Source organism: Gouania willdenowi, chromosome 14 (genome assembly GCF_900634775.1).
Source record: "Gouania willdenowi chromosome 14, fGouWil2.1, whole genome shotgun sequence".
Lineage (NCBI taxonomy): Eukaryota > Metazoa > Chordata > Actinopteri > Blenniiformes > Gobiesocidae > Gouania > Gouania willdenowi.
In genome coordinates this window covers 20,822,218-20,847,418 of record NC_041057.1, presented here as the reverse complement: position 1 = coordinate 20,847,418, position 25,201 = coordinate 20,822,218, and the positions used below count along the sequence as shown (strand labels likewise).

General features: G+C 38.9%; 1 protein-coding gene and 1 pseudogene across 1 annotated transcript in view; both read left to right on the top strand.

Annotated features, from left to right (window-relative positions):
* fgf11b (fibroblast growth factor 11b) overlaps positions 1-24,826 on the top strand; it is a 50,317-nt gene extending 25,491 nt beyond the window's left edge. Inside the window, exons 2-5 of the mRNA XM_028466024.1 lie at positions 5,437-5,547; positions 6,351-6,454; positions 20,100-20,298; positions 23,915-24,826. Coding sequence (XP_028321825.1) covers positions 5,437-5,547; positions 6,351-6,454; positions 20,100-20,298; positions 23,915-24,051 — 551 coding nt within the window. The 3' untranslated portion in view covers positions 24,052-24,826. The remainder of the gene's footprint in view (positions 1-5,436; positions 5,548-6,350; positions 6,455-20,099; positions 20,299-23,914) is intronic.
* On the top strand, positions 12,347-12,464 carry LOC114476279 (uncharacterized; annotated as a pseudogene).
* Positions 24,827-25,201: the final 375 nt, after the last annotated feature.

Here is a 25,201-nt window from a genome sequence, read left to right as displayed (position 1 = left end):
AGTGACAGAGATTGGTATCCTTCCAAGGTACAGCATAGCTGGCTGGATGGATGGATATGCATTAGCACCTATGGGTGAATAATTAATTAGAATGAGAGGTTTCTATTAGTATCTAGTAAGGTAAATTGAATTACAACTCTGATTAGGTTTGTAAAGTAACATTTTGACAATCTCAGGAAAAAAAACTGACATAAGATCAGTAAATATAAGAATCATCAGTTGACTGAAGGAAAAGAGTGTGTAACTTCTGACAGGAATGAAATCAGCAATGCTGACTCACTAATATCTGCTAATACAGTATGTTGCTTCCTAGTTGGTTTGAAGTGCAAATAAACATTTCTAGAGAATGAACCACTACAGCGCTGCCCTCTGTGACTATGTGGGTTGTTGTAGAAAATTACCCAAACAATGTGTTTATTTCAACTTGAAACTTTTTAAACGGAGCCAGCATTGCAACGTGGGTGGGAGAAGTTTTCCGCTGGAATGATGGGATCGTGCAAGACCTGTATACGTGTTTGTGTGAGTGTGCATATGATGCAAAAACAATCTAAAGTCTAAAAGGAGAGCAGACCTTAGCATTATACATGTGGGAATGCAGAAACCAACGGGTGGGCTATGATTGCATTATAACAAACTCAGTTCATGAAGGGGAAGTTCACAGATGTTCAGAATGGGCGTATGTGCCGCCCACCGCTACTCTGGGGCAGTGATGAGGGCTTAGGTGGGTGTCTGGGGTACTGTGAGGTTGCAGTGGGCCCCCTTGAGTCCCCTTGCTTGCCGCTTGCCTGGCTTATCTTACGACATAACTTAGAAATGTTTGTATCCAACAATTAGCTGTGACAATTTGATGCACACACTCACTCTCTCTGTTTACTCTTATCTCCGTCTGAGCATTAGGATGTTTCCCCCCTCATATTCTCTATTTGTCACTACACTGCAAACAATAGTAGCATCACATTATACCAACGACACACACTTGTCCGTCTTTGTCCTGAGCTCCCTAACTCTTTTACCCTTGTATTTCCTCCCTCACTCAGGCGTAACTTGCTGCCCTCTCTTAATCTTTCCCCCTAATATTGTCTAGCTTACCCTTCCTTATAGAGTAATGGTGATGGTCACAATAATGCAATTTAGTAAATATATTGTTTTTCTCAAGAATAAAACAAGGATATTTGTCACAAAAAGATTGCACTCCATGTACTGTTAACCAATGACGACTTTTGCAGACGAGAAGAAAAAGCGAATGCCTTATTGAAGCAGTAAATTACTGGTAAAAAAATAACTTTGATTACCCAACCCAATGTTGTTTTTGTTTTTTTTCTGCTAATGAAAATAGTAAAACATTTGATTTTGGGTAACACCAAAGTGTTTTTACAGCGAATGGTTAGAGCATTTAAAATGCTCTAGGATCCTTTGCTCAGATAGTCCGTCTCGTTTGGGCGATGTGAACATGCAAATGAGGTCGTTGGCGGATCAAATTGGTGAATTCTAGAGTGATAGTTTCTGCCAATCTCAGAGCGTTTGCAATCAAAGCCGAGAGCAATTAGGAGCGGCGTGAACACAACCACTCTCGGAACGTGTCAAACACAGGAAGTATCTGCGTTGACGTAGAGCACACAGCATCGTGGGTGGTCAAGAACAACCGGCGACGGCGCAAAACAGGGCTTTAAAACCACTAAAATCACAACAACTGGTTTCTGCTCCATTCTTGAATGTTGTGAAAAAACAAATGGAAAAGGGAGAAGTTTCTGTGAACTCTTAACCGCTTGCTTTGACCCAGCAGAATTTCTATTGCAACAACACATCATCAGTAGGGTAAAACTAACCTTTTCTTCAGGTTTCTGTTTTTCTTCCTCAACAAGTCTCGACTCTAGTAATGGAACCGTCAATTTGGTTAGCTCATGCAACTGTACCAGAGGCTGTTTGGAGCAGATCAGAAGTTGTGCTCTGAACGCAAACCGAGCCAAACCAAGGAGATTAAATAATCACCTGTCCTCCGGGAAAAAAACGGTGTGAAAGCACCCTAGGTTATATACTTTTAATCTGCCTATTATTTTTTTTACCATGTATACCGTCTTCTTAAAAGTTTGAGTAAGCAGAGAAAGAGACATATTTTTCCACAGCAGCCCTACCGAGAGATGAAACAGCTTACGGTATGCTGAGGTGTGGATAATTTGGAAGCTCTAGCCAGATCTGCTAAGTGAGACATTAGTTTTCGTGGCTCTAACTGTGAGTACAGGATTTTGATTGCAGCAATATTGCACTCGCTGTCTATTAAAGTCTCCCTAATTGTGCGTTTTTATCCCTTGAGCACATACAACCGTCGCACTTAATGAAAAGACAGTAACATCAAATTGACTCTGTTCCACCTGCTGTCACTCAGTTTGCTACTTTCCTCCTTGATCCTCTCATTTCCCTTTCTTCCTCTCATCTCTCCATTTTTTCATCAGCGAAACGAGCAATGAGCGGTTTCCCCACGCTGATTGGATGATGTACGGTGTGGTTAGGTGGTATGAAAGGAACATAACTCAGAATTCTGTTGAAGAAAGGGAGAGAAAGAAGATGAAGATCGAGAGGAAAGGGATACTGAAATGTTTTGACAAGCAGCCTTGAGAGAGAGAAGAAAGTGTGGGAAGTGCTGCAGATGCACACATGTAACAATGGGAGTAGGTCACAGTCTCACTGATGTTTCAACCCTGGCACACTTCCCCTGGGAACGAGTCCTACAGATTCTTCTCTCAGCATCCTGTGCCACGTACACACTCCCCTCCCCAAAGGAAACCGGCAGATTGCGCAGTGCCCTAAGTTGCTCCCTCTGGAGTGTGTATGAGGGCATGAGAAGTCTCACAAAAAGGGAAGTCCTAGATGGTCTCCCGTCTCTCTTGAGGCTCATAAACGGCTCATTTATCCATGTTTCAATCTACTTCTTAATGTTACAATGAAGGAGTTTGGTTAGTTCACTGGGCCTGACCTGACTCAATGAGTTTGTTTTCGGTTGAGTCATTCCCTGGGCTGGGGAAGTACTGGGAACAAGGTGGTGAAGCGCGACTCAAGAGTGACTTGTGTTATCAAGGCGTCCAATTGGTGGAGGATCCTCTGACTATGCACAAGTACAGCTGCTTCCTGCTTCTTAAGCGGACACAAAGTGGACTACGGGGACTGCACTCACGCAACATTCAGCCGCTCTTATTTAACCTCCATCTTCTTCTGCAGCACCCAGGCTGCATGATTAGACATCCTTTATTTAGCAGGGAGAAGACACATTCTCTCACTTGACTTGATCCTTCCAGTACCCAAGCTTTGCTAAAAATAACACTCAAAGCAACACAGCCTGCTAAACTTAAATGAATATACCTTCACTTTATTCATCAGTGAGTTGAACTATTGACTGCTACAGAAATTTTAAGCCATTAGGTGTACAAATGTTAAATAAATCTGCCTGAAACTTCACCTTGGGCAAGTCACCAATGAATCAAGATATAATTTTAAATACTGAAAATCCCAACTCATTTTTTGACGTGGTGAATCAATTCAGATTGGTTGTCCTGAAGAAAGATTATTTTTCATGTAGAAATTCAACTTAGACTGACTGAAAATCATGAAATAAGACCAGAGTTTTTATTTTATTTATTATGACATTGTACTGTGAAGGTCTTTTCTTCCGCTAATAATCCGATATGCCACTTTTTATTGATAATAAAATCTCATTTTTTCAAGGTGGATTCACTGCCTCTATACTAGAAGGGTCAAATTAGTTTTTTTGTGTGCAGAGTTTACATGTTCTCTTGAAGTATTTATGGGTTTTTCCTCCAGGTTTGGATATTTCCAAATAATTTGTTATTTTTATGACTCAGAAAAATGATTCAAGCATCAAATTCATCATAAAAAAAAATACACTTTCTACTACACACCAGATTAATATGGTTTGTTTTATGTCATTGTTTATATGCCTTTTGAGGTAATTCCCAGAGGAAGTACGTATTTATCTCCAGAGTTAAAGTTAAATAAAAGCATGGGTGAATACCCATCCAAAAATATTGTATTGCATTGGTATTGCAAACCCATTATTGTCTTTTGCAGTGTTTCTCAAATGGGGGTATGAGTGAAAATTGATAAATGAAAACAAAAAAATGTGGTACTTTGTAATCTATTTTTAGTTAAAAATTATCAATAATAATGATGATGGGAATGATCTTGATTAGAACATCAACTGAAAATACAAGGGTTGTGGCAGGAGATGAACACAAATGGTAAAAACTATAGAAATAAATCTGTTCAGGAGGCACTAAATACTGTTTCATTCCACTTATTTAAAAAAATTAGTTTCTTTAAAATGTGTGTTAACTCTCTTTCATTCCATCATTATGCTCTACAGTTGTTGTTTTCAGTATTCTGAGCAAAATGGGGGTACTTGGATTCAGAAATAAGAGAAAGGGGGTACATAGGCTAAAATAGTTTGAGAACCACTGGTTTATTGTATTCTGAAGTCAGTCCAATCCCTTGTATTTATGTACAGTATACATAAATACAATATAATGAGTAAATACCATTTCATTACTTATCATCATTGACTGTTTCTGAATGTTCTATAGACCCTTTGATTGATTGTAAACATTGTGATGTATTTTGTTGGGCAGGGCTTAGCCTGGAGGAACCACAACAGATGACTTACCCGCGCTGTTAGACAATGGGGAGCGACGTAGCAACTTGGCGGCCATCTTACCTCAGACAGCTGGCCCCGCTCATTACATCAATATCAATGGTGCATGTACGATTTCAAAAACCCTAACTTGTTCAATTTTCAACCAATTTTCTAATGGCAAGCGGCAATTTCAACATGTACAAGCATCCTATGTCAAAAGGTTTGTAATAAGGCAAACTCTTTGTAAATCTGTCAATATTTCATCGAGTTAAGGGTATTTTTTTTTTAGCTGATCAATCACCTTCCAACAGCTACCATAGACTGCGTCAGAATGTCAGAACGTCAGTTGTCTGAGATAAGATGGCCGCCGTTGAGCTTCATCAAGTGTTTATATATATATATATATATATATATATATATATATATATATATATATATATGCTTTAGCCGGCTTCTAAATTTGTTCCAAATTTAACAAATTAAAACTATAAAGGTCCTGAGCTATGCTTGATGGATGGACGGTACTTACATGTAACAGTCATTATTACTAAATAATTCACTAAATAATTGAAAGTAATTTAACATTGTGGTGGACTGTAGATGTGTCTACAAGGCAAACCAACTAAAAGGTGCTGTTGTGTCAGCGGGTGCGGTTACACTCTCAGGGCAAAAACTGCTGCGATTACAATGATTCGTTCTGTAAAAGATGGCATAAAACAACAAAACCCCAGGTGAAATGGCAGGACAGTACTTCAGGCCAACACTCCATGTTTTTCTTCTGTTTGCTTCTGCAGAGCCACAGCTCAAAGGTATTGTTACACGCCTATACAGCCAACATGGATACTACCTACAGATGCAGCCCGACGGAACCATGGACAGCACACGGGATGAAAGCAGCTCATTCTGTGAGTGTGTGACTCTGTTGCCTGCATACTTTTTCAGGAGCATTTTAGTGATATTATTCACAGCGTTGTTCCAAGGCACACAGAGGGGAGCTGAACTCACGCAGTAAAGTGCATGGAGCACACCACCACCTAAAGCATAGAGCAGTAAACAGGCTTGTTTTTAGAAGTTTGTGCTGCTTGGTTTTACCTGCAGCTACAGATAGCATGCATGTCCAGCATTGCTATTTGTAAGCTCATTAGTTATTGTGTTTTTGTCCTCTAATAGCCTTGTCAGTCATTGGGAATTTAATATGCTCTTACTCGTGTGCAAAACTGCTTGGATCACACATCACCTGTGGAAACATCAACGCGAACCAGTGACTCATAGACGTAAACATGTCTGACGAGTCTCTTCCTTTAAAAAACAATATTTCCTTCAGAAACCTAGACCATTTTAAAGAACTGTGTTTTATGTTAAGGCAGTTTAATCAACCAGAATGCTGCATCGAAGCGTCCTTTTCACTGCATTTGCTCTAAGTTGGTTGGCGGAACATCTCTATTCTAATCCTGATGCAGCGACTGTGTGAAGCACAGTGAGGGTGATGGACTGTTGCGTTTCAATCAACACAAAGTCCAAGAGGTCACACAGCATTTGGGTTTAAGACTAGGGAAGCGTGTGGACAGTGACAGTGCAGCTTGTAAACAAAAGCAGAATAGCATAACGTGATACCAGTGTTGGTTTTATAGCATAATACTTTACCTTTCATTTGATCACTCTCTTTTTCATGCTTTATCTCTCTCCTATGATTTACTCCTCAATTTAGCCCAGTTCAACTTAATCCCAGTGGGTCTGCGGATCGTGGCCATTCAGGGGGCAAAGACAGGGCTGTATCTCGCCATGAACAGTGAAGGATACCTGTATACCTCTGTGAGTATGCCGTGCACACGTGCTTCGTCATCTATCAAACAGCAATGCTATCGTGACGCAGACTAAAGCATTCTGTGCAGATTTTGGATTGTATAAGCATTGTGTTTGTGAGTGAAGCAAAAGTGAAGCTGGTGAACTAATGAAGAAGTGACAATACCTCTCAGTCCTTTTTCTTTTATGTACATATTTACAAGTTGAGCTGCCTGCTAAAGCGGTCCCTGCTGATAATTCAGAGACATGTTACAGTGCTTCATGAGAGCTTTATGAACATGCTGTGCTGTGGGTAAGTAGTGCACAATGGGGGAACTGAGGATATCTACATAAAATAAGAAGAAAGCTGGATTCATGTGAGCGTTGGCGTAGCTCAGGTTTTATTTGAAAAGAAACTGTGCGGTGGGGGGGGAGAAGGAGGTGATAAAAATTAGTCTTATAATGGTATTCCTAAATATTATGGCAGATTAAATAAATTAAAAGTGACTTACTTGTCATATAACAAAAACCCATGGTAGCATCATAAGGATTGCCATCGGAATTACATCACCAACAACAAAATCACTCTCAAATAACCCATAAGTCACATGAGGTTTTGTTAGAAAACTCATGTAAAATGTTTCTTAAATTACATTAAAACATTTTTTTCTTTGGTGGAGCACTCAGACATCTACTCCCATGCCTATACTAATTGTTTTCAGTCTCACTTTTCAGTTATGGATGCAACAACATGTCCTGACTCCAGAGACCATGAAATACATTCACCACAAAACACCAAGCCTGGTTCTAAAAGCCAATTGCCAGGAGCACAAAAGACGGATCCCGTCAGTGTTGTAACCACTCGAGCTAAGCAAAGAATTCAAACCTGTGAATAGATCAAACCTTCGTCAATTGCTGATTGAGACGTTGGGGGTTCGATTCTAGGGCTTTACATTTTTATGTGTCAAAGTGTCCTTGGGCCAGACACTAAACCCTGAGTTGCTGTCAATTATTGACAGTGTTAACGGGTAAAAGAGCTGATATTGTTAAGAGTTTTGAGACTATAATCCAGTGTTAAAAATTAAAAAAACAAAGAAGTGCTATATAGATTGAGTGCATTTATCATGTACTTTAGTTGATCTCCCACAAACCTGTGAACGTATGGCACAGAAACTTTTAAGAGTGTGGGAACACTTTCAAGTAGATCAGTTTAATTAGTATTATTCTTGTTAGTTCAATTAGTTTTGAACTGAAATGTGAACTTCCATCTCACTGTAGAAGACTTAATACCTTGGAGAAAAAGTATTTCAATTAGAGAATGAATTTTTAGACGGAAAGCCATGTTTTAAACTCCGGGAAACCCGAATCTCACTTTCAGTGTTGGATATTCAAAACTTGTGAAGCAAATTGATATCTGCCTATTCACACCAGTTTTCAGAACAATGATGTGAAATATTTAACCAACATTAACTCTTGAATGATATTACAATGTACATACATGGAAAATGTCCAGTCTTCATTTAGTTTTTAATGATAAAGCAAGTTTTATGTTTTGACATGCACAAAGTTCAGTTCCTCAGTTGTTGATGACTGCTCTTTACAGTTCATGCTCAGTGTTTGACAGATGGTGCTGGGGATGTAGTGATTATTTTTGTGGGCCACAGATGGAATTGGAAAGAGAAAATATCACCAGGTGATGTTGATGTTACAATGGTTCAAGGGGAAAGTCCTTTTTGGAACTTTGTCCAACCAGTGGAATTTCATTTACCAGCTTATTACCAGCCTCGGAGCAGGATGGACCACCTAGGAGGAAGAAATTCCTTACCAGATTGGATTGGTACACACACATCACACTGTGTCCTCCAGCTCCACCCTCAGTGAATACAAATATTAATAAGCCATCTTATTATCATTCATCCAGCTGTAAGTCTAGTTTAGAGAAGGTACATAAACAAATACGTTTATCTGGCACTTGTATTTTTAATTTGGGGAAGAACGTAGAGTAAGATTTTCTTGTAGACATAGTTACTGTAAACAAAATAGTTACACCACTTAGCCTCACTGAAACTAGAGGTGTAGTGCTTTTCCATGCCTTCATGGCAAATAGGCAAATATCTGGTGTGTGCACACATTATCAGAACCATTCAGAAATACCAGTGCACAATAACACAAGCTGCAGTATTTCATTTTCAGTCATCCAATATTTTACAATATAATCAGTTCATAATACATAAATATGATTCGAGTAATTAATATAATATTTGTTATATTAAAGCTGATATCCGTAGTTTCTGAGAAACGTCTTGAGGTCCCGCCCTAAACAGCCTCACTTCCTCCTCCTGCCTCTGCTTCTGCCAATCTACCAGAAGCCACGCCTCTATTTTTCTGCATGCGCATCACAGAACATAACAAGGTCGTATTGGGTCACATTGATATAGGTCTATGGTCCATGGGTCAGGAAAGAGCCAAAATCATATTTACCTGTTTGCTGTTGGGCCTTGTTTCCGTGCACAGTTCCGCTTTCATTTTGATTGACAGAGTCCGCTACAGGAAGTTGAAGCCTATTAGCTCGGTGATCATGGCACTCATTTACATTTGTATAGGGGTCTATAGGATGAAGGCGGGACTTATATACATTGATGTATATGAATGACCACTGGCAGTAGACCATAGTAAAAGACTAGTTAGGTATTTTTTTCGCATTTCAAAAAAATGATACAATAAACATAGATTTCTCAGAAACTCCGGATATCAGCTTTAAAGCATTCATTACAGTATCAAGAAAACCAGCATAAAGTGCATGGAAGCCCAGTGATTAACTGGGCTACATTAAAGTTCATTGGATACCAATAGAATGAAACTGGCTTTAAAGTGCTTAAATTGCATTCATCATTATCAAAAAAGATAATATTCAATTATTAAAATAAGTTACAATGCTAACATTTCATTCAGTAGATCATACTCAGAGAAACTGGGCATACAAGAAGCTATTAACCGCATCAAACAGTCAACAGGTAGTGGTAGCGGCTAGGCTAAGCTAACCCATTCAAATGAATCACATTAGCGCGACTCACCAATTCCGTTGTTTAATTGGTACACAGCTCGGTATTCGACATTTATTGAATTTAGTTTTGTGACGTTTACTTTTAAATTGAGCAAACAATGATACAACGTACCTGCAGCAAACATTTCCCAAGCGTGACACTCTAGCTACTTCCAGCAGCCAGCCACGGCTGTGTTTATGTTACCGTGATTGGCTGCGCTCTGTCACGTGACGGCGTAAAGACGTGACGTGACGTAACACTCAAGCCAATTGTTGTATGACACGTCATGATACATAGAGTTACAGCAGTGTTGCCAGATGTATATTACGTTTTAAAATCTAAACACACACAAAAACCCTCAAATTTCTTGGCAGAAAACACCCCAATCTGGCAACGATGACTTGTTGCATCTTTCTGCAGCCTGTCAATTCAAACAGATGCAGTGGTATCTGTTTTGTTCTTCACCAGGCGGGTTGGCAAGTGCCTACTTTTTGCAAACCATACTAACATCTATTGTTTATTGTTCAGCTCTGCTCACAATAATAGGTCACACAAATATAACACGCATGTGCTGTGACAAAGCTCCAAAGGCTTTATATATTGTCGATGACAATCGCAACTGTGTTCATTAAGAAGTTTTTATTCACTTGTGTCTTATCCACTTCAAACAGCTAAACATTGAGGAAGATTGTGGTGAGGGGATTCCTACATTAAACTTACATGAATAAATGTTTCTACAGACACGTGTATGTGTTTCTCTCCTGTGCTCATGGGGCAGGTTTTAACATTACATATGCAACTGTGAATGCAAATGAGGTTTAATGTGTATAAAGAAGCTGGCTATCACCTGAGATAAGGCTTGAATTATGGCACATGGGTTATACCATCCCCTCTATCATCTCTTGAGTCCCTGATTAGCATGCATTAGGCTTTGGGGCTGTGTCTTCATGAACAGAGGAGAGAGGGGATATCCTCAGCACCAGTCGATAGCTGCACTGCATCCCACATTGACCTCACACAGAGAATTTCCTCTCTTACACTTACGGTCAGAGAAGTAGATTTCAATACAGTACCCTGCAAGTGCTCTATGTGTGTGTGCTGCAGAAGACACTCAGGCTTTACGGTTTCATTGGTGACTAGATGAGATGTCTTGTTGTACGTTTGGTTCCTCCGCTTTGGAGACCAGCATTTATTATTTGTTTGTTTGTCTGTAGTGTTTATAAGTCAACAGTACTTAACAAATTTTGCCAACATTTTACCAAAGATAGGTCTTACACTATGGAAGTATCAAGTAGGGTCTATCTTTGGTTAAAATTTTGTCAAAATCTATTAAGTGCAGTGCTATGGATGTAACAATGCCTACAGACAAACAGACGACTAAAATAGAAAGTGCTTATTTGTACGGTTGCCGTACTGACAACCCCCGGTGTAATTGGTACGGTTACAGAAGTACAAGTATGCAGTGTCTTAGGGTTAGGGTTTGGTTTAGTGTTAGGTGTAGGGTCAGGGTTAGGTTATAACCCCATATCACAACAAAGGGTTAGGTTTAGGCAGAGTAAAGTTTAGTCTTTGTCATGCGAACTAAACTTGCCAATGACTGACCTATCACATGACCTAAACTGGCCAATTAGGGGCGCTAATAGAATGTCGGTATATTGATACGGCAACCGTACGGATAGCCACTGCAAATAAAATATTACGTCCTTGGCAGAGATAATGAAAATACTTTTCCTTAAAGTAGCCTTCACTTTATTTTCCAAGTTTCCATGTTTATTTTCTTCATCAGCACGTTTGGTCATCTATAGCAGTGTTTCTCAAGTGTATTCTATGGCACTATAGGAGAAGGTACTTGAGAGTGGAAAATGAACAAATAAAAGCAATAAAATATGAGGGTTTATAATGTTTGTTTTTGGTTTATAATGTTTGTTTTTATTTAAAATGATGAAAATGATCTTGATTAGAACATGAACTGAAAATACAAGGGTCAATCTTGGTCCCACACCAGGTGCGAGATGACTGGAAATGATAAAAAAAAAAAACTATACAAATACATGTATTTAGGAGTCACTAAATATTGTTTCATTCCACTTATTTGCAATATTAGATTCATAAAAATGTGTGTTATCACTCGTGTTCCTTCATTATGCTCTAAAGTTGTTTTTTCACAGTATTCTGAGCAAAATTGTAGTCGGACAAAAGGGGTACTTGGATTCAGAAACGAAAGAAAGAGGGTACTTGAGCCAAAAGAGAGCCACTGATTTATAGAAAGATATGTGTGTCTTTCTGTAGTAATCCCACCATCTTCATTCCACAGCCCATTGATGACAATCCACAGCTTACTGTACGTGTGAGTGTTTGTTTGCAGTGCTACCAGAGGAGCACGTTGCTGATGTTGCTGTCAAGCCAGATGTAGATGTACTGTGACAAGATACGTTACGTAAACCAATAGGGCGTAGACGTGCTTATTAAAAGGGGTTTACAGAGGATGAGACGGACAGTTAATACCGTCTAGCGCTGCACATGTATGGTCTGTCCCTAATGCTTTATGATGGTCTTGGGATGCATGATGCTTGCATGACAAAGGCAGAGAGGATGATCATGTTCAAGAGCGGGGTGGGGGGTGGGGGGCTGCTGATTGGCAGCTTAAAGGCTTTCATTGATGCAGAGCTTAGTTGTAGATGACAATGCTTCATTGACCCTGAGTTATAGAGGTGATCGGTTCCATCATGCTGTCACGGTCATCATTCTTGCATTTTATTTTACCCTTGCATACAGTAAACATCTCATGTATGAACTTAAAAAGGAAGAGATGAAATCTGGATAAAATAAAAGGTTTGTCAAAATGTACAATTCTTTTTTAAAATAAATTAATTTAACTTAATGTGGCCATACCAGCCTGTCATTGCCTGATCTCGTTAGATCTCAGAAGCTACGCAGGTCTGGGCCTGGTTAGTAGATGGATGGGAGACCACGGAGAATTCCAGGTGCCACAGTGGGGTGGCAGTCACCCCAGTGGTATCTGTCATTGTGTCCTTGGGCAAGGCACTTCACCCACATTGCCATAGTATGAATGTAGTGTGTGAGCGAGTGTTGGTGGTGGTCGGAGGGGCCGATGGTGCACTTTGGCTGCCTTGCTTCTGTCAGTCTGCCCCAGGGCAGCTGTGGCTACAACAATAGCTTACCACCACTAAGTGTGGAGTGAAAGAATAATCTGTAGAGCATATGATGCATTATTATTATTAATTTAAGATAAAAAAAAAAAAAAATCTTCTCAGGCACTAATATAGTTACATTTATGAACTCATGCATTACGTTTAATCTGGTTGGTTGGCTAAGATGTGATGCATTTGATTTTTGTCTGGTCCTTTCATTTTTTTGTAGTTTCACAATGTTGGTTTGGTTTAGAAATGTAACAAATTACTTTACTTATTTTAAAACACACTTAAGTTCAAGTAAAATGACCGATTTAGAAATATACTTTAAAAAAGTACGAGTATCCATAAAAGCCACTTGATTACAGAAATGTGAGTTCTTGTAATTCGTTACTTTCACCCAGGAAGTAGATTATGAATCTGGCAGAGGGAACGCTTACCAAAGTGATTTTATTAAAGTGTTCAGTAAAAAGGGGTCAGGGTATGTTTCGGTAATTGGATTTTCTATTCAGAAAGGACCATTTTATTTATTTTTTTGATTAATTTCAAAATTCAAAAGATAATGTTCAAATCCAATGCATTTTTTGTCATAAGGATCAAGAGACAAAACTTTAAAAACTGGTTGATTTTCATGTTTCATGTTTTCATGCATAAAATTAAATGGTAGAAGAAAGAAACAAAAGATAGCTTTTTATTTTTTTCAAATTGTGAGACTGGAAGTTGCGGTTTTCAAAGTAAGACAGCACATTTAAGTATGGTGCTGTGTAGGAAAGAGAAAGAACTTTGGCGCTGCTGTGAACAGAAGTTAATGGGCATGGATCGGTACGTCATTTTTCAAAACAATAAAGCAGTGTGTCTCAGGGAAGAGGACCATATTGCAGTAAAACCTCTTCCACCCCCAATTCGGTGTGATATACATGCAGAGATTTCTGAAGATGACAAGCCTTGTTCTGCCGTGCCAGAAAATCACAACAAGAGTAAGGTTCCAAAGAGATTTTGAAGACGTTTTGCACTCGGCACTTTAGTCTGATGTAGTATTGTAGCTCGAAACATCATGTTGGTGCAATAAATGCATATTTTTGAAGCCCTGCAGTGTGTGAGACATGTTTCTGTTTTTCAAAGACATTGGGGCCAGGAAAACCACGGGTAGAAGTCATATTGTGGCATTCTTGCCAGAAAGACATCACTGTCTTTATCTGCGCTCTTACTTTGAAAACGTCAACTTCCTGTCACTCCATATGTTGAATCTCAAATGAAAATCAAAATGACCACTCCTTTTTTTGTTTTTTAAAGCTGCACTACCTGATTCTTGAACCATGACAGAGGGGCATGGCTGAATTTGAACCATAAATCCCGCCCCTCCCACTCTGATAATCCCTCCCAATCTCCTCCTCTCACCGAAGTGCACAAAATCGCGCACAAGAGCTGAACGTGCACTGCTGGTAAAACACGTCGCCACGCAAAAGGATGCACACAAAATATAGGAAAATTTAACATTAGATTACCTGTCTAGAAGGAAAACAGCCACTTGCGTCTCCAAAGTTAGTCCAAGACTGAAAACAAGTTTGCACGTGCACGCTTTACAACATATATCGCGACAGCCAATGAGGAGGTTCCTTCGTGGGCTCTGCTCACCCCTCCTTTCTCTAAATCCTGTGATTGGAGCAGGAGGGGGTGACTGCTAAGATTTAGTTTTCCGGGGTTTTAGGAATTAAAATAATTAATTATAAAGGCACAAACAGCACACAGACTACCATTTTTTCAGAAATTATTACTTTTACGATATACTATATGATGCTAATAATATTTTTTTTTTAATTAAAGAAAATAATTCAAGTACCCCATCTTTAATATCTTTTTTGGAAAGGAAAACTCAATGATCAAAACATAGAGTGACCAAAATGCCTTCGTTTTTGTTTTTGCTCCACCAATTATTCTGTCTACTTGCTTCTCTCCTTGTTCTAATGTTCACAATTCTTCTGTCCTGGGATAATGGAGCGATGCTATCTCGCTGCTGGTGTTGTCCTGCATCTCAATGGAACCTTCACATGAAAAGAATACAAAGGACATAGCTTTTGGTCAATACCGCTCATGCTCTTTCAATTTCTTTATCCCTTCCCTGTGTCCTTTCTCTGTCCCTCTGCCAGTTTATACAAACTGTATACTAGACGTTGCAGCAAAAAAAAGACTGCATAAAACCTGAACTGAAGGTGAACTGTCCAATCTGATGTGTGTGTGAGTCTGAATACTGATAAAACAGACTGAAAGCTAATGTTTGAATCTTAACTGGCCAAGGAAAAAGAGTGGGCTCATCAAAATGAGTGTGTTTTCACCTTCTTCATTTAAAATAGCCCTGTGCTATAATCCTTACAGCAAACTTTGAGTCATATTTTATTCTTTTTGATTTGATATATTTGAAGTAGAATCAAGTCAAGTCATTAGAGCTAATAATGTTTCGGTTGACTTAACTCGCGAGGATATTTTGTTGTGTCAGTTAATTCTACATCTCTACTCAGCTGCTCATATTTACAAGCACCGTAAGTGGCTTGGGGTTCATGACTGCAAAAAATGCACCTTAAGCTCAGGAAACCACCTTTACTTTGCTTGCCTTACATGTGTTCAAATGCAGTTTCATATTAAATCATTACAGTGGACATACAGTATCTTATCTTTGTATCAGGATTGATATTTGCCTGCACCGTTTCTCATATCTTGAGAGCAAGATTTTGCCAAGTCCAGTCTAAATGTAGATATTGTCCTCCTGCCCATTTCCCACCGAGGCAGATCCACCAAGTCCCAAATGTTATCCATCAACCAACATGTCTTTTTACCATTTTTTTTTTTTTAAATACAATTTGATTTCGTTACAGCTTTTGCCATCATGTCATCAGTTTTCTTCACAATATGTTAAGCTTCAGTAATTTAATTAACCTCCATAATGTAAAGTTTGTGTTTAAATGCTTAAATGGACTTGCTCCTCCACTTTTCTGCACATACAGTATATAAGGAGACTACCGAGCTGCAGCAGATTCACCAGAGCAGCTTTAAATGGAAACTGTGTCATCTCGTTCTGCAAAACATAATTTGCTCAGAGTGCTCTCTCTATGAAAGGAGTGAAATTCTGGAATACTTTACCTGAACATCTGAAACGCATCACTTTTTAAGAGTGCTACCATGTCCTGGTTATTTCAGCAACAGAGCTGCTCTCATGTTTGATTTTCTGCAGAATTTACCCCTGTCACTTTCTTTTTAATCATCTGCTTTGGTCTTTTATTCTTATAGGTGTTGCAAACTAGCATTTGCTATAAACACTATAATACTTGCATGGGATGCTTTTTTTCAGCTGTCTATGTTTATTGTATCTGTCCCTCACAAATAGATCTAAAATACATAAATGATTCTCTTTGTCAGAGCCATTGCGAACTGTGTAAACGCACAGGACTTCAAGCCAGTAGGAGCATTCATGCCTGCAATCCTAGTGTTTATTTATCTATTTGTTTATTTCATTTTTTAATAAATCAATGAGTTATAGATTTTTCTTTTCTGTCCCAGTAAAGGTCATTTAAGAACAAACAAATACATAAAAAAAAAAAAAAAAATGCAACAAATTAAGCGGGTTTTTCATTGTCGCTCTCGTTACACTTCACTGAAGAAGGAAGTGGGAAAGACCAACATTCAAATGCAGGAGTTTGGCAACATGTCTAAATTTATTTTTGGTCTGACCAAACTGTGCGAAATAGAGGACAACATTTCCTATCTCGGTTCGTAATTGACCAATCTTTCAATTTGACTCGATTTTTTTGGGGAGGGAAATGGGGGCACCCATAGATTTAGACCGACTGTATCATTATTAATGGGGATATATATTTCAAGATCACAAATCCAGAGGATATTTAGCGCTGTTTTTGTCAATGAAATTAAAGATGGAAAGCATTAATATCAAATTTACTATTGTTATTAACCTCTCCCATTTTTTACATTCTGATTAGATAGTATGAGAGATGTTCATCAGATTTAGGGAACACTGACTTAAAAGCGTTTGCTATGAGCACTTCACCTTCCTTGTTTGTCAGTAAAAACACTTCCAGTGTGGAATGTGGAGAAAAGCTTCCTGAAGCAGGTAGAACAGATGTAATCAGACACACGGGATGGAGAAGGGGGGAGTGGGCGGGGGTGGGGGGGGCTGTGCGCGGGGAGGGCGGGGATCATACTCTGCATCATAAAAAGGTTCTTCCCATCTTAGAGATTCTCAGCACGAACACTGTACATATTACCTTTCCCATCTGCTTTCATTCAAATTCCCTTTGCTTTTTTTTTTTTTTTTTTAAACTTGAAGAGCGACTGGCCTCACGACTCCACATAAGTCACGCTTCATCTAAGAGGTTTATTTTATTGTTCCTCCATTTGCATTTCAAACGGCCGCCATTTAGATAGAAATATTCCCTCATCACACTTTAACAAATGTGCTACACTCTAAACGTTGTCAGCTATTATTCAACTGTGCAGTGGATTGAGTGATGTGGTATGTAAGCACTCCCCAGTGAGAGTCTGTTGTTCTGTTGGGGTCTAGAGGTTACCTCAAGGTGAGCTTGAGAGATGGGGATAATTACCGCCATGCGTTTGTAGCACATAAGGACAAGGATATTGACCATCGTGGGAGGTTATTATGAAAAATCACTGCCTTATAAAACCATTTTTGTCATTGTCTTCTCCTCTCCCGCAAAATTGTTTCATTTCTCCAGACCTTTGGAGACTCCTTGAATGAAATGCAGACAATGTGGGTTCTATCATTAGACTAATTTCAAGGGAATGATTATGGCGGGTAATTATAGGATGACTTGGGAGAGGGGTTATCGTCAGTGTCCCTTCAGAGGTTGAGCTGAAGAGTATCTTGCTAGAGTGTTGGCCTCTCTTTCCATTGGGACCAAAAGGGTCAGCTTGAGTAGCCAGCACCCCAAAATGTGTTTTGTCTTTTCGTCATCCTCTATAACTAATCTCCTTTTATCGTGCTGCAACCCTTCTGTCCTCTCCGTTCATTATGCGCCTCTCTTTTCTTTTCCCGACTCTCCTACCTTTCCCCTTCTGTCTCCCGCACTTCCCACCCTTCGTACTCTCGGGCCTGATTAATAATGAATGAGGCGGATCATCTATCGATCCCATCCTCTGTGTTAGCACTGCAGAAGATATCAAATCTGTCGGTGGATCTTAAAATAGCTCCAAGATGTGGCAGTGATTGGAGATGGAGTGTTTGTGAAGTTAGAGAAGGGGTTGTTTTATTGTTATTTTTAATTTTGATACAGAGCAGTGGAACGATGAGGCTGGTATTGGCGAGAAGCCAGGGCAAGATAGGAGGAAGAGAAGATGGTACAAAGTCCTAAAGTTGCATACTCAGCTAAACGGAGAAGCTAGGTGAAGGAGAAGCGTCTTATACCTTCTCAGTCTACTTATGGCTCCTTCTTAAAGCTTCTATCTCTAAACTCTGATCCTTTGGGCTTTTTGCTGTCATCCCAAATCTGAAAAATAAAAGTAGCCACTCAGCCACTTCTGCCTTGCTGCTCTTACTTTATCAATCCAGCAGATTGGCTTTGCTGTCTGACAGGGGAAGGACCCTGTCGAGACCCTGATGGAGACTAAGAGAGATGTATATGCGTCGCTGTTGGTTAATATCACCAGCCTACATTATGCAGGGTTCACTGGTCCTTTTGTTGAGCACAGAGAGGGAGAGGGAAGTGCAACAGGAACACGATCGCTTACCGAGACTGGCCGGATTGTTGGATTTGATCCAATTTCTGCTAATTTGATTTAGTGATGTCAATTAAGATTTATCCAGGCATAGACAACTGACAGAGAGGGAGTCTATAGTGGCATGTAGGGGACATGCAGTGGAATAGGCTTCCCTTTTTTTTTTAGCTCTAAAAAAAGTAGCTCATGTAATTTTATATACTGTATGCAGGTCACCAGTTTGCAAAATTAATATACTGTCAGTGCTTATTTTATATTTACATTAGTACTGCACATTTAATTGCACTCTTATTAAATATACGCAATGAGTTTTTACAACTATACCATTGGTAAGGTTAAATTAAGGAGAAGCTTTTGTCAAAATTAACCCTTGTGCATCATGAAGGACAATTTTGTCCAAAATTTCTGACTTATTTTTGGACTTATTTTTGACAGATTTCAAACAAGAAAAAAGTCACTCCTAAAACCACCCATCCTTTGTTGTACTGAATTTTTGGCATTAAATGTAAAACCCATCTCTTACCAATCTGCATATTCTCTGTAATGCAATCTTTCATCTTATTCCATAATTTCCCCAACATTATTCTTCTTTCTTTTTCCTTTTTGTATTATTTTTTTTTTTATATTGTATTGCACTGTTTTTTTTTTTTGTTTTTTTTTAATGATTCTGTTTATTGTAAAGCGTCCTTGAGTGGCCTGAAAGGCGCTTTTAAATAAAATGTATTATTATTAAAACAGACATTTAAGGCGAGGGAATTCTCGTTATGCTTAATGCTTAAACCTATCATTTGGTGTATTGTATTTTTCCATTTTTAACAAAATTAACCTCTACTTTTCAAACTTATGATTACATGTACCGGTAATCTTATAATACAACATATTCATTGCATTTGCTTCTTAAAAGTTTTTTATATGCTGCATTAGTCATGGGGGAAAAAATTGAAATGCATGATCAGAAAAATAGTTTGAAGCTGATTACATTTTTTTTTTAAAGATCAAACTTCATTTAAAAAGAAAGACTGCAAACCATTAGTTGCAGCCATCATTGCCTCACCATGCTATCTTTGATGTTTCTGAAATTCCTTTTAATAGCGTATTCACTGCAGAAATGTTTTTGGATCAAATAAAACTTTCCTCAAAGACTAGTAACGTATCCATGATGCATACTGGGACTTAAGTGTTTTTTTCTAATTCTCTAACTTAACACAGACCATCAGTGCAAAAGCAGTGACATTTTCAGGGATAGTTATTCATAAACCGCTCATTTCCTCTGAAGTACTTTCCCTTCTTGGCCTGAACTTAGGATGCCTCCGATGCAGTCCCTGCAGTTAGCGTCAGCGCTCACTCGTCTGTCAGTGTGTGTGTGCGTGTGAAACACGTGTGTATGCTTTGAATTTGTTATTGTTGTGGCGTAGGTGTCAGTGTTATAGTGTCTTTCATCTTCTTATTTTCTTCATCTCTACTCCTTTGGGATCATGTTAAATTTAGCGCTTGATGGTTCACATCTTTGCCTTTATGCTGTTTTCAGAGGACCAGGAGAAACATCAATCCAGGGAGTATTCCCTCCCTCCTGCTTACAACAATATAACCTGCTTTACTACATATTTGTGTATTTTTCTTTCTGGATGCATGATCTGTGATGTCATGCACTCAAGTTTCTATTCAAACACTCAAGAAATTGTTTATCTTCTATCTTCTCGACTAACGTGAGTGTCTGTTTTTTGCATCTCATTTCAGGAGCATTTCACTCCTGAGTGTAAGTTCAAGGAGAGTGTCTTTGAGAACTACTACGTTACGTACTCCTCCATGCTCTATCGCCAGAGCCAGTCTGGCCGCTCCTGGTATATCGGTATCAACCGTGATGGCCAGGTCATGAAGGGGAACCGGGTAAAGAAGACCAAAGGAGCTGCGCACTTCCTGCCTAAAGTTATAGAGGGTTTGTGAGCTAGATTCAATTTCTGAATACAGTGTTTCCCACACATTCATTTATTTGTGGCGACCCACCACAAATAGATTTTGACGCTGTTCGTCTTTGCTCTGTGTATGTAGCATGTCATTACAACTCCTTTACATTTGGTGGTGGTATGCATCGCCTCCGCAAATAAAACAAAAGAAAAACATGTGCTTCTTAAAGCTAATACCCGGAGTTTCTGAGAAATCTATGTTTATGTATGATTCTTTTGAAATTCACAAAAATACCTAACTAGTCTTTTACTATGGTCTACTGCCGGTGGTTATTCATATACATTAATGTATATAAGTCAATCCTTCATCTTAAAGACTCCTACACAAATGGAAACAATCGCTGAGTGCGCCCAGCCAATTGGCTTTGACTTTGTGTTTTTGAGATTGTGCTCGGAAACAAGGCAGCGCGTCACAACAGCAAACAGGTGAATATGATTTTGGCTCCTACCTGACCCATAGACCTATATCAATGCGACCCGATGCATCCTTGTTATGTTCCGCGATACGCGTGCAGAAAAATAGAGCCGTGGCTTCTGGTAAATAGCAAAGGCAGGTGGAGGAACTGTAGCTATTGAGGGCGGGACATCGAGACGTCCTCTCAGAAATTCTGGATAGCAGCTTTAAGGCACTAGGTCTACCAGAGAAGAAGAAGATGTTGGAGAAGCAGCAGGCAAGGCTTAAAACGACATTTTCAATTTTCGGCTTTCGACAACGCAACTGATAGGATTCCATTTAAGTCCATGTGTCGATTTCCACCGCATTCGAATCTGCTCCAGCACAGCTGCGTAACCGCTGCAGCATGCTGGAGTTCTCTGCAGCAAATACCCAGCCCTTGTATTTTTGCCGGACGCTGGAGCTGTGCTGCAGCAATTTAACAAAAATAAACCTGTGCAGGACAGGAAGTAGTGCATAGACACAGAATCAAATATCCAGATTATTTTCAAAATAATACACTCAGTGTTCAAGATGGAGCGAAACAGGAGGCGATGGGTATTGCTGGACTGAAGACTGCACTGCAATTACACAGCGGAGGAGTTTTGGGGCAGATATGCAACTAGTGGAAATCTAGGGTTAGTCTGTTAGCGCACGTTTCACAGAGATTCTGTGCACTTCATTATGAAGAATAGAAAATAATATTTTATTGTCATTGCACAGTACAAAGAAATTGCATAGAGATTTAATCTGACTCTTTCAGAAGCTCAGTCAGTTATAGATCTGTACATTATTTTTTAATGTATACATGAATAAGTCAGTTTAAACATATTTATTTATTTTTTTTAATTATCTTGTGCATTGTTGTAATGTCACTGCTAAATAAATATTTTATTATTTATTTTTTGAAGCATTAATATTATTTATGTAATTGTACTGCCTTAACTTTAGTGATACTAGTAACATTCAGAGCCATGAATGCAACGGTACTCATAAATGGCATAATCTTTCTTTCAGTATTTCGGTTTTGGCCTTGGTTTTTCTCATTTTTGGTTTCAGACAAGAATTTTCATTTCAGTGTATCCATAGTTATCATGAAGACCTCTCAGTACAAATATGTGGGCAAAAAAGTCCAGTTTAAACAGCTCAAACTCATGTTATATTAACCTGTGTCTATATAAATGTCGCTGGAAACTCAACATGTGCATAAACATTAAATCAATTTGTAGTGCTAGCCAATAGGCAAACCACTTAATGCGTGTTTAGCTGCTGCTGTTGGTTGGGCAGTTAGGTTATCTAATTCATTTATTTAACCTCATTATTATTTTATTTAAGTATTTTTATTTTTTTTTTAATTTAATTTAAGTGCATTTCATTGTGTTTATTTTAATTTGATTTCATTTCTGACTCCTACTGTCTACTGGAAAATGCAATGAATTTACTGTATATTTCAATGGAAAAAATACAATCAATAAGGTCAAACATTAGAACAAACTAGCAAAATAACAACTTCCACCACTGAGAGATGAGTCAACTACAATGTTAGAGTTTATTACAGTGAACCTAAAAACACTAGAGGAAATGGTTCAACAGCTTAATCCATCAACGTGTTGCCTTGACACAATACCCTCAAACTTCTTTAAAACTGTTGTAAAGTCAATTGTCACTGATTTGTGTCAGATAATTAACTGCTCATTACAATTCAGGCACCGTACCAAAATCCCTGAAAGTAGCTGCTGTGAAACCTCTGTTAAAAAAGAGAACACTGGATGCCTCTATACTGGCTAACTATAGACCAATCAGCAACCTTCCATTCATGGCCAAGATCATTGAGAAGATGGTCTTCAACCAACTGAGTCAATTCTTAACATTCAACAAAATCTTATCAAAATGATCAATGACATAAGGTTGAACACTGATTCAGGAAAAGTATCTGTTCTCATTTTATTGGGTCTAAGTGCTGCATTTGACACTGTAGATCATACAATTTTGTTGCACAGATTGCAAACATGGGTTGGACTAAATGGAAAAGTAATGCAATGGTTTAAGTCATACTTGGAGGAGCAAAGTTATTTTGTAAGCATTGGAAGTTTTGAATCTGACAGATTACCAATGTGGGGTTCCTCAGGGCTCTGTTCTTTGACCCCTTCTGTTCAGCCTTGCTTTAGGACAACTTTTACAGAACTGTAAGGTTGATTATCAGAGCTACGCAGATGACACACAACTATATCTATCACTGAACCCAGATGACTATGGTCCCATAGAGGTGTTGTGTGACTGCTTAGAAAAGGTAAACTTCTGGATGAGTGAAAACTTCCTTCAACTAAATCATGACAAGATGGAGGTGATTGTCTTTGGTAACAATGAAAAGAGGACTGCTGTCAGCAATTATCTTGAGTCTCCATCTTTAAAAGCTAAAAACCAAGTCAAAAACCTTGGTGTTCTGATTGACTCAGATCTGACATTCAGCAGTCAGATCAAATCTATCACAAAAACAGCTTCTACCACCTAAAGAACATCAAACAGTGAAAGGTTTAATGACTCAGGAAAAACTGGTCCATGCTTTTATCTCCAGCAGACCGGACTATTGTAATGGTCTTCTGACAGGAATCCCCCAAAAGAGCATCAAACAGCTACAGCTGATTCAGAACGCTGCAGCTCAGGTCTTAACCAGAACAAAGAGGTCAGAACACATTACTCCAGTTTTAAAGTCTTTACACTGGATGAACCCAGCAGGCTTCTCAGATCTATGGACACAGGTCAGATAGTGGAGCCCAGAGCTCACAGTAAACATGGTGATGCTGCTTTCAGTTGTTATGCTGCAAAGAAGTGGCACAAACTGCCAGCAGAGCTGATGTCAGCATCACATGTGAACATTTTTAAAGCAAAGTTAAAGGGAGATTTTGAGAGGGAGATTTTTGGTCATGTTGTTGATGTAATGTGTCTTTTGATGGTTTTAAATTATTTTACTGATGATTTTAAATGTGTGTAAGAAATGAGCTATACAAATACATTTGCCTTGCCTTGTTTTTCTTTATTTTTTTGTTTTTGCACAACAAATAAACTCTGGTCTTGTGGGAAATACTGGAATAATTTTGAACTTTATGTATAATTCCATGTTTTACCTATTGTTTCATCTTCTCTTTGCCATACAGTTGCCATGTATAAAGAGCCGTCGCTACACGAGCTTGCCCCTGAACCAGTGAGTCCTCCTCATAAGACGGTAAAGACCTCTGATTCGCCCTCCTTAAAGAACAGGAGGAAAGACGCACCAAAAGCTGAGGCCTCATAACAAAGGAAACAAATGGTGGGAAACAAGGTAGCAGAGACTGAGTTACCAGCTGCTTATATATGCACTGAGGGTGGCTATGGGGAATGCCCTCTTTATGTGGCCACCACAATCCAAAAGTGCACTACAAGATGCTGCAGAAGGAAAGCATCAGCAACCAACAAAGCCTGAGAGGAGTCACCCATCACCTGACAGAAAGCGTCCAGTCTCAACTTGACTGGCTATGACTTCTGCACAGGCTCCTTCATTTCCCAGTCAGACGTGAGCCTCTTTGTCATCACCCCCCCGGCCCGCCCCCCAACCCCCACATGCTAATGTTATGTGCTGTACTGTCTTCTATATCCATTACCAACGCAATGCCAGCACTGACTTGGCATCATAATCTACACCCACGGGTCTCCACTTTATCCCTAAGGTTGGTGACAGAGAGGCTCAGTGAGCCCCCCCCCCACCCCCACCCCCACCATCTGCCTACTAGCTGAGCTAATCACCAAGGTCAACCAAAGCTCAAAGCTAGATGAAACAGCCACGTGAAAGATCTGCAAGAAGGTTGAGGTGGGTCAGGTTGGGTCAGGTTAATGGAGGAAGCATATGGTGATAGAAGTATTAAAATAGGCGTTATACACACAAAAAATCACACTTATTTTTATTTTTTATCAGCTGTTCTTATCTCACTGTGATACACATCAGATATTCTGATAACTCATTTAAACAAAATCCATTTTAAAACAATTATTTAAATCAAGGGGAGAACACTTACAGAAGAATCCTTTATAACCCGAACACAAATTATTAAATGTTTACAGCCTTATTCAATGACTTTAGAATTATCTTTTTTTTTTTTTCAGTAAATAAAGAGTTATCCTTTATTTCTTTATTTAAATCCTCAATTTCAATTTAAACATTACCTGACAATGGTCATATATATATATATGTAGCTGCAGGGGACTTTCCCTTTACCAAATAAAAATTAAAGATGTAAATGCTACAGTATATAGGCCTGATTATTATATTTAAGTCTTTTATCGGACAAAAGGAAATTCATTGAGGAGTATTGGAAACATTTCTATATTATGTCGTTTGTATTTTACTGACATATTGGTTCATTTTGAGCACTTTAATTGATTCTACAAAACCTAGATAAAAACATTAA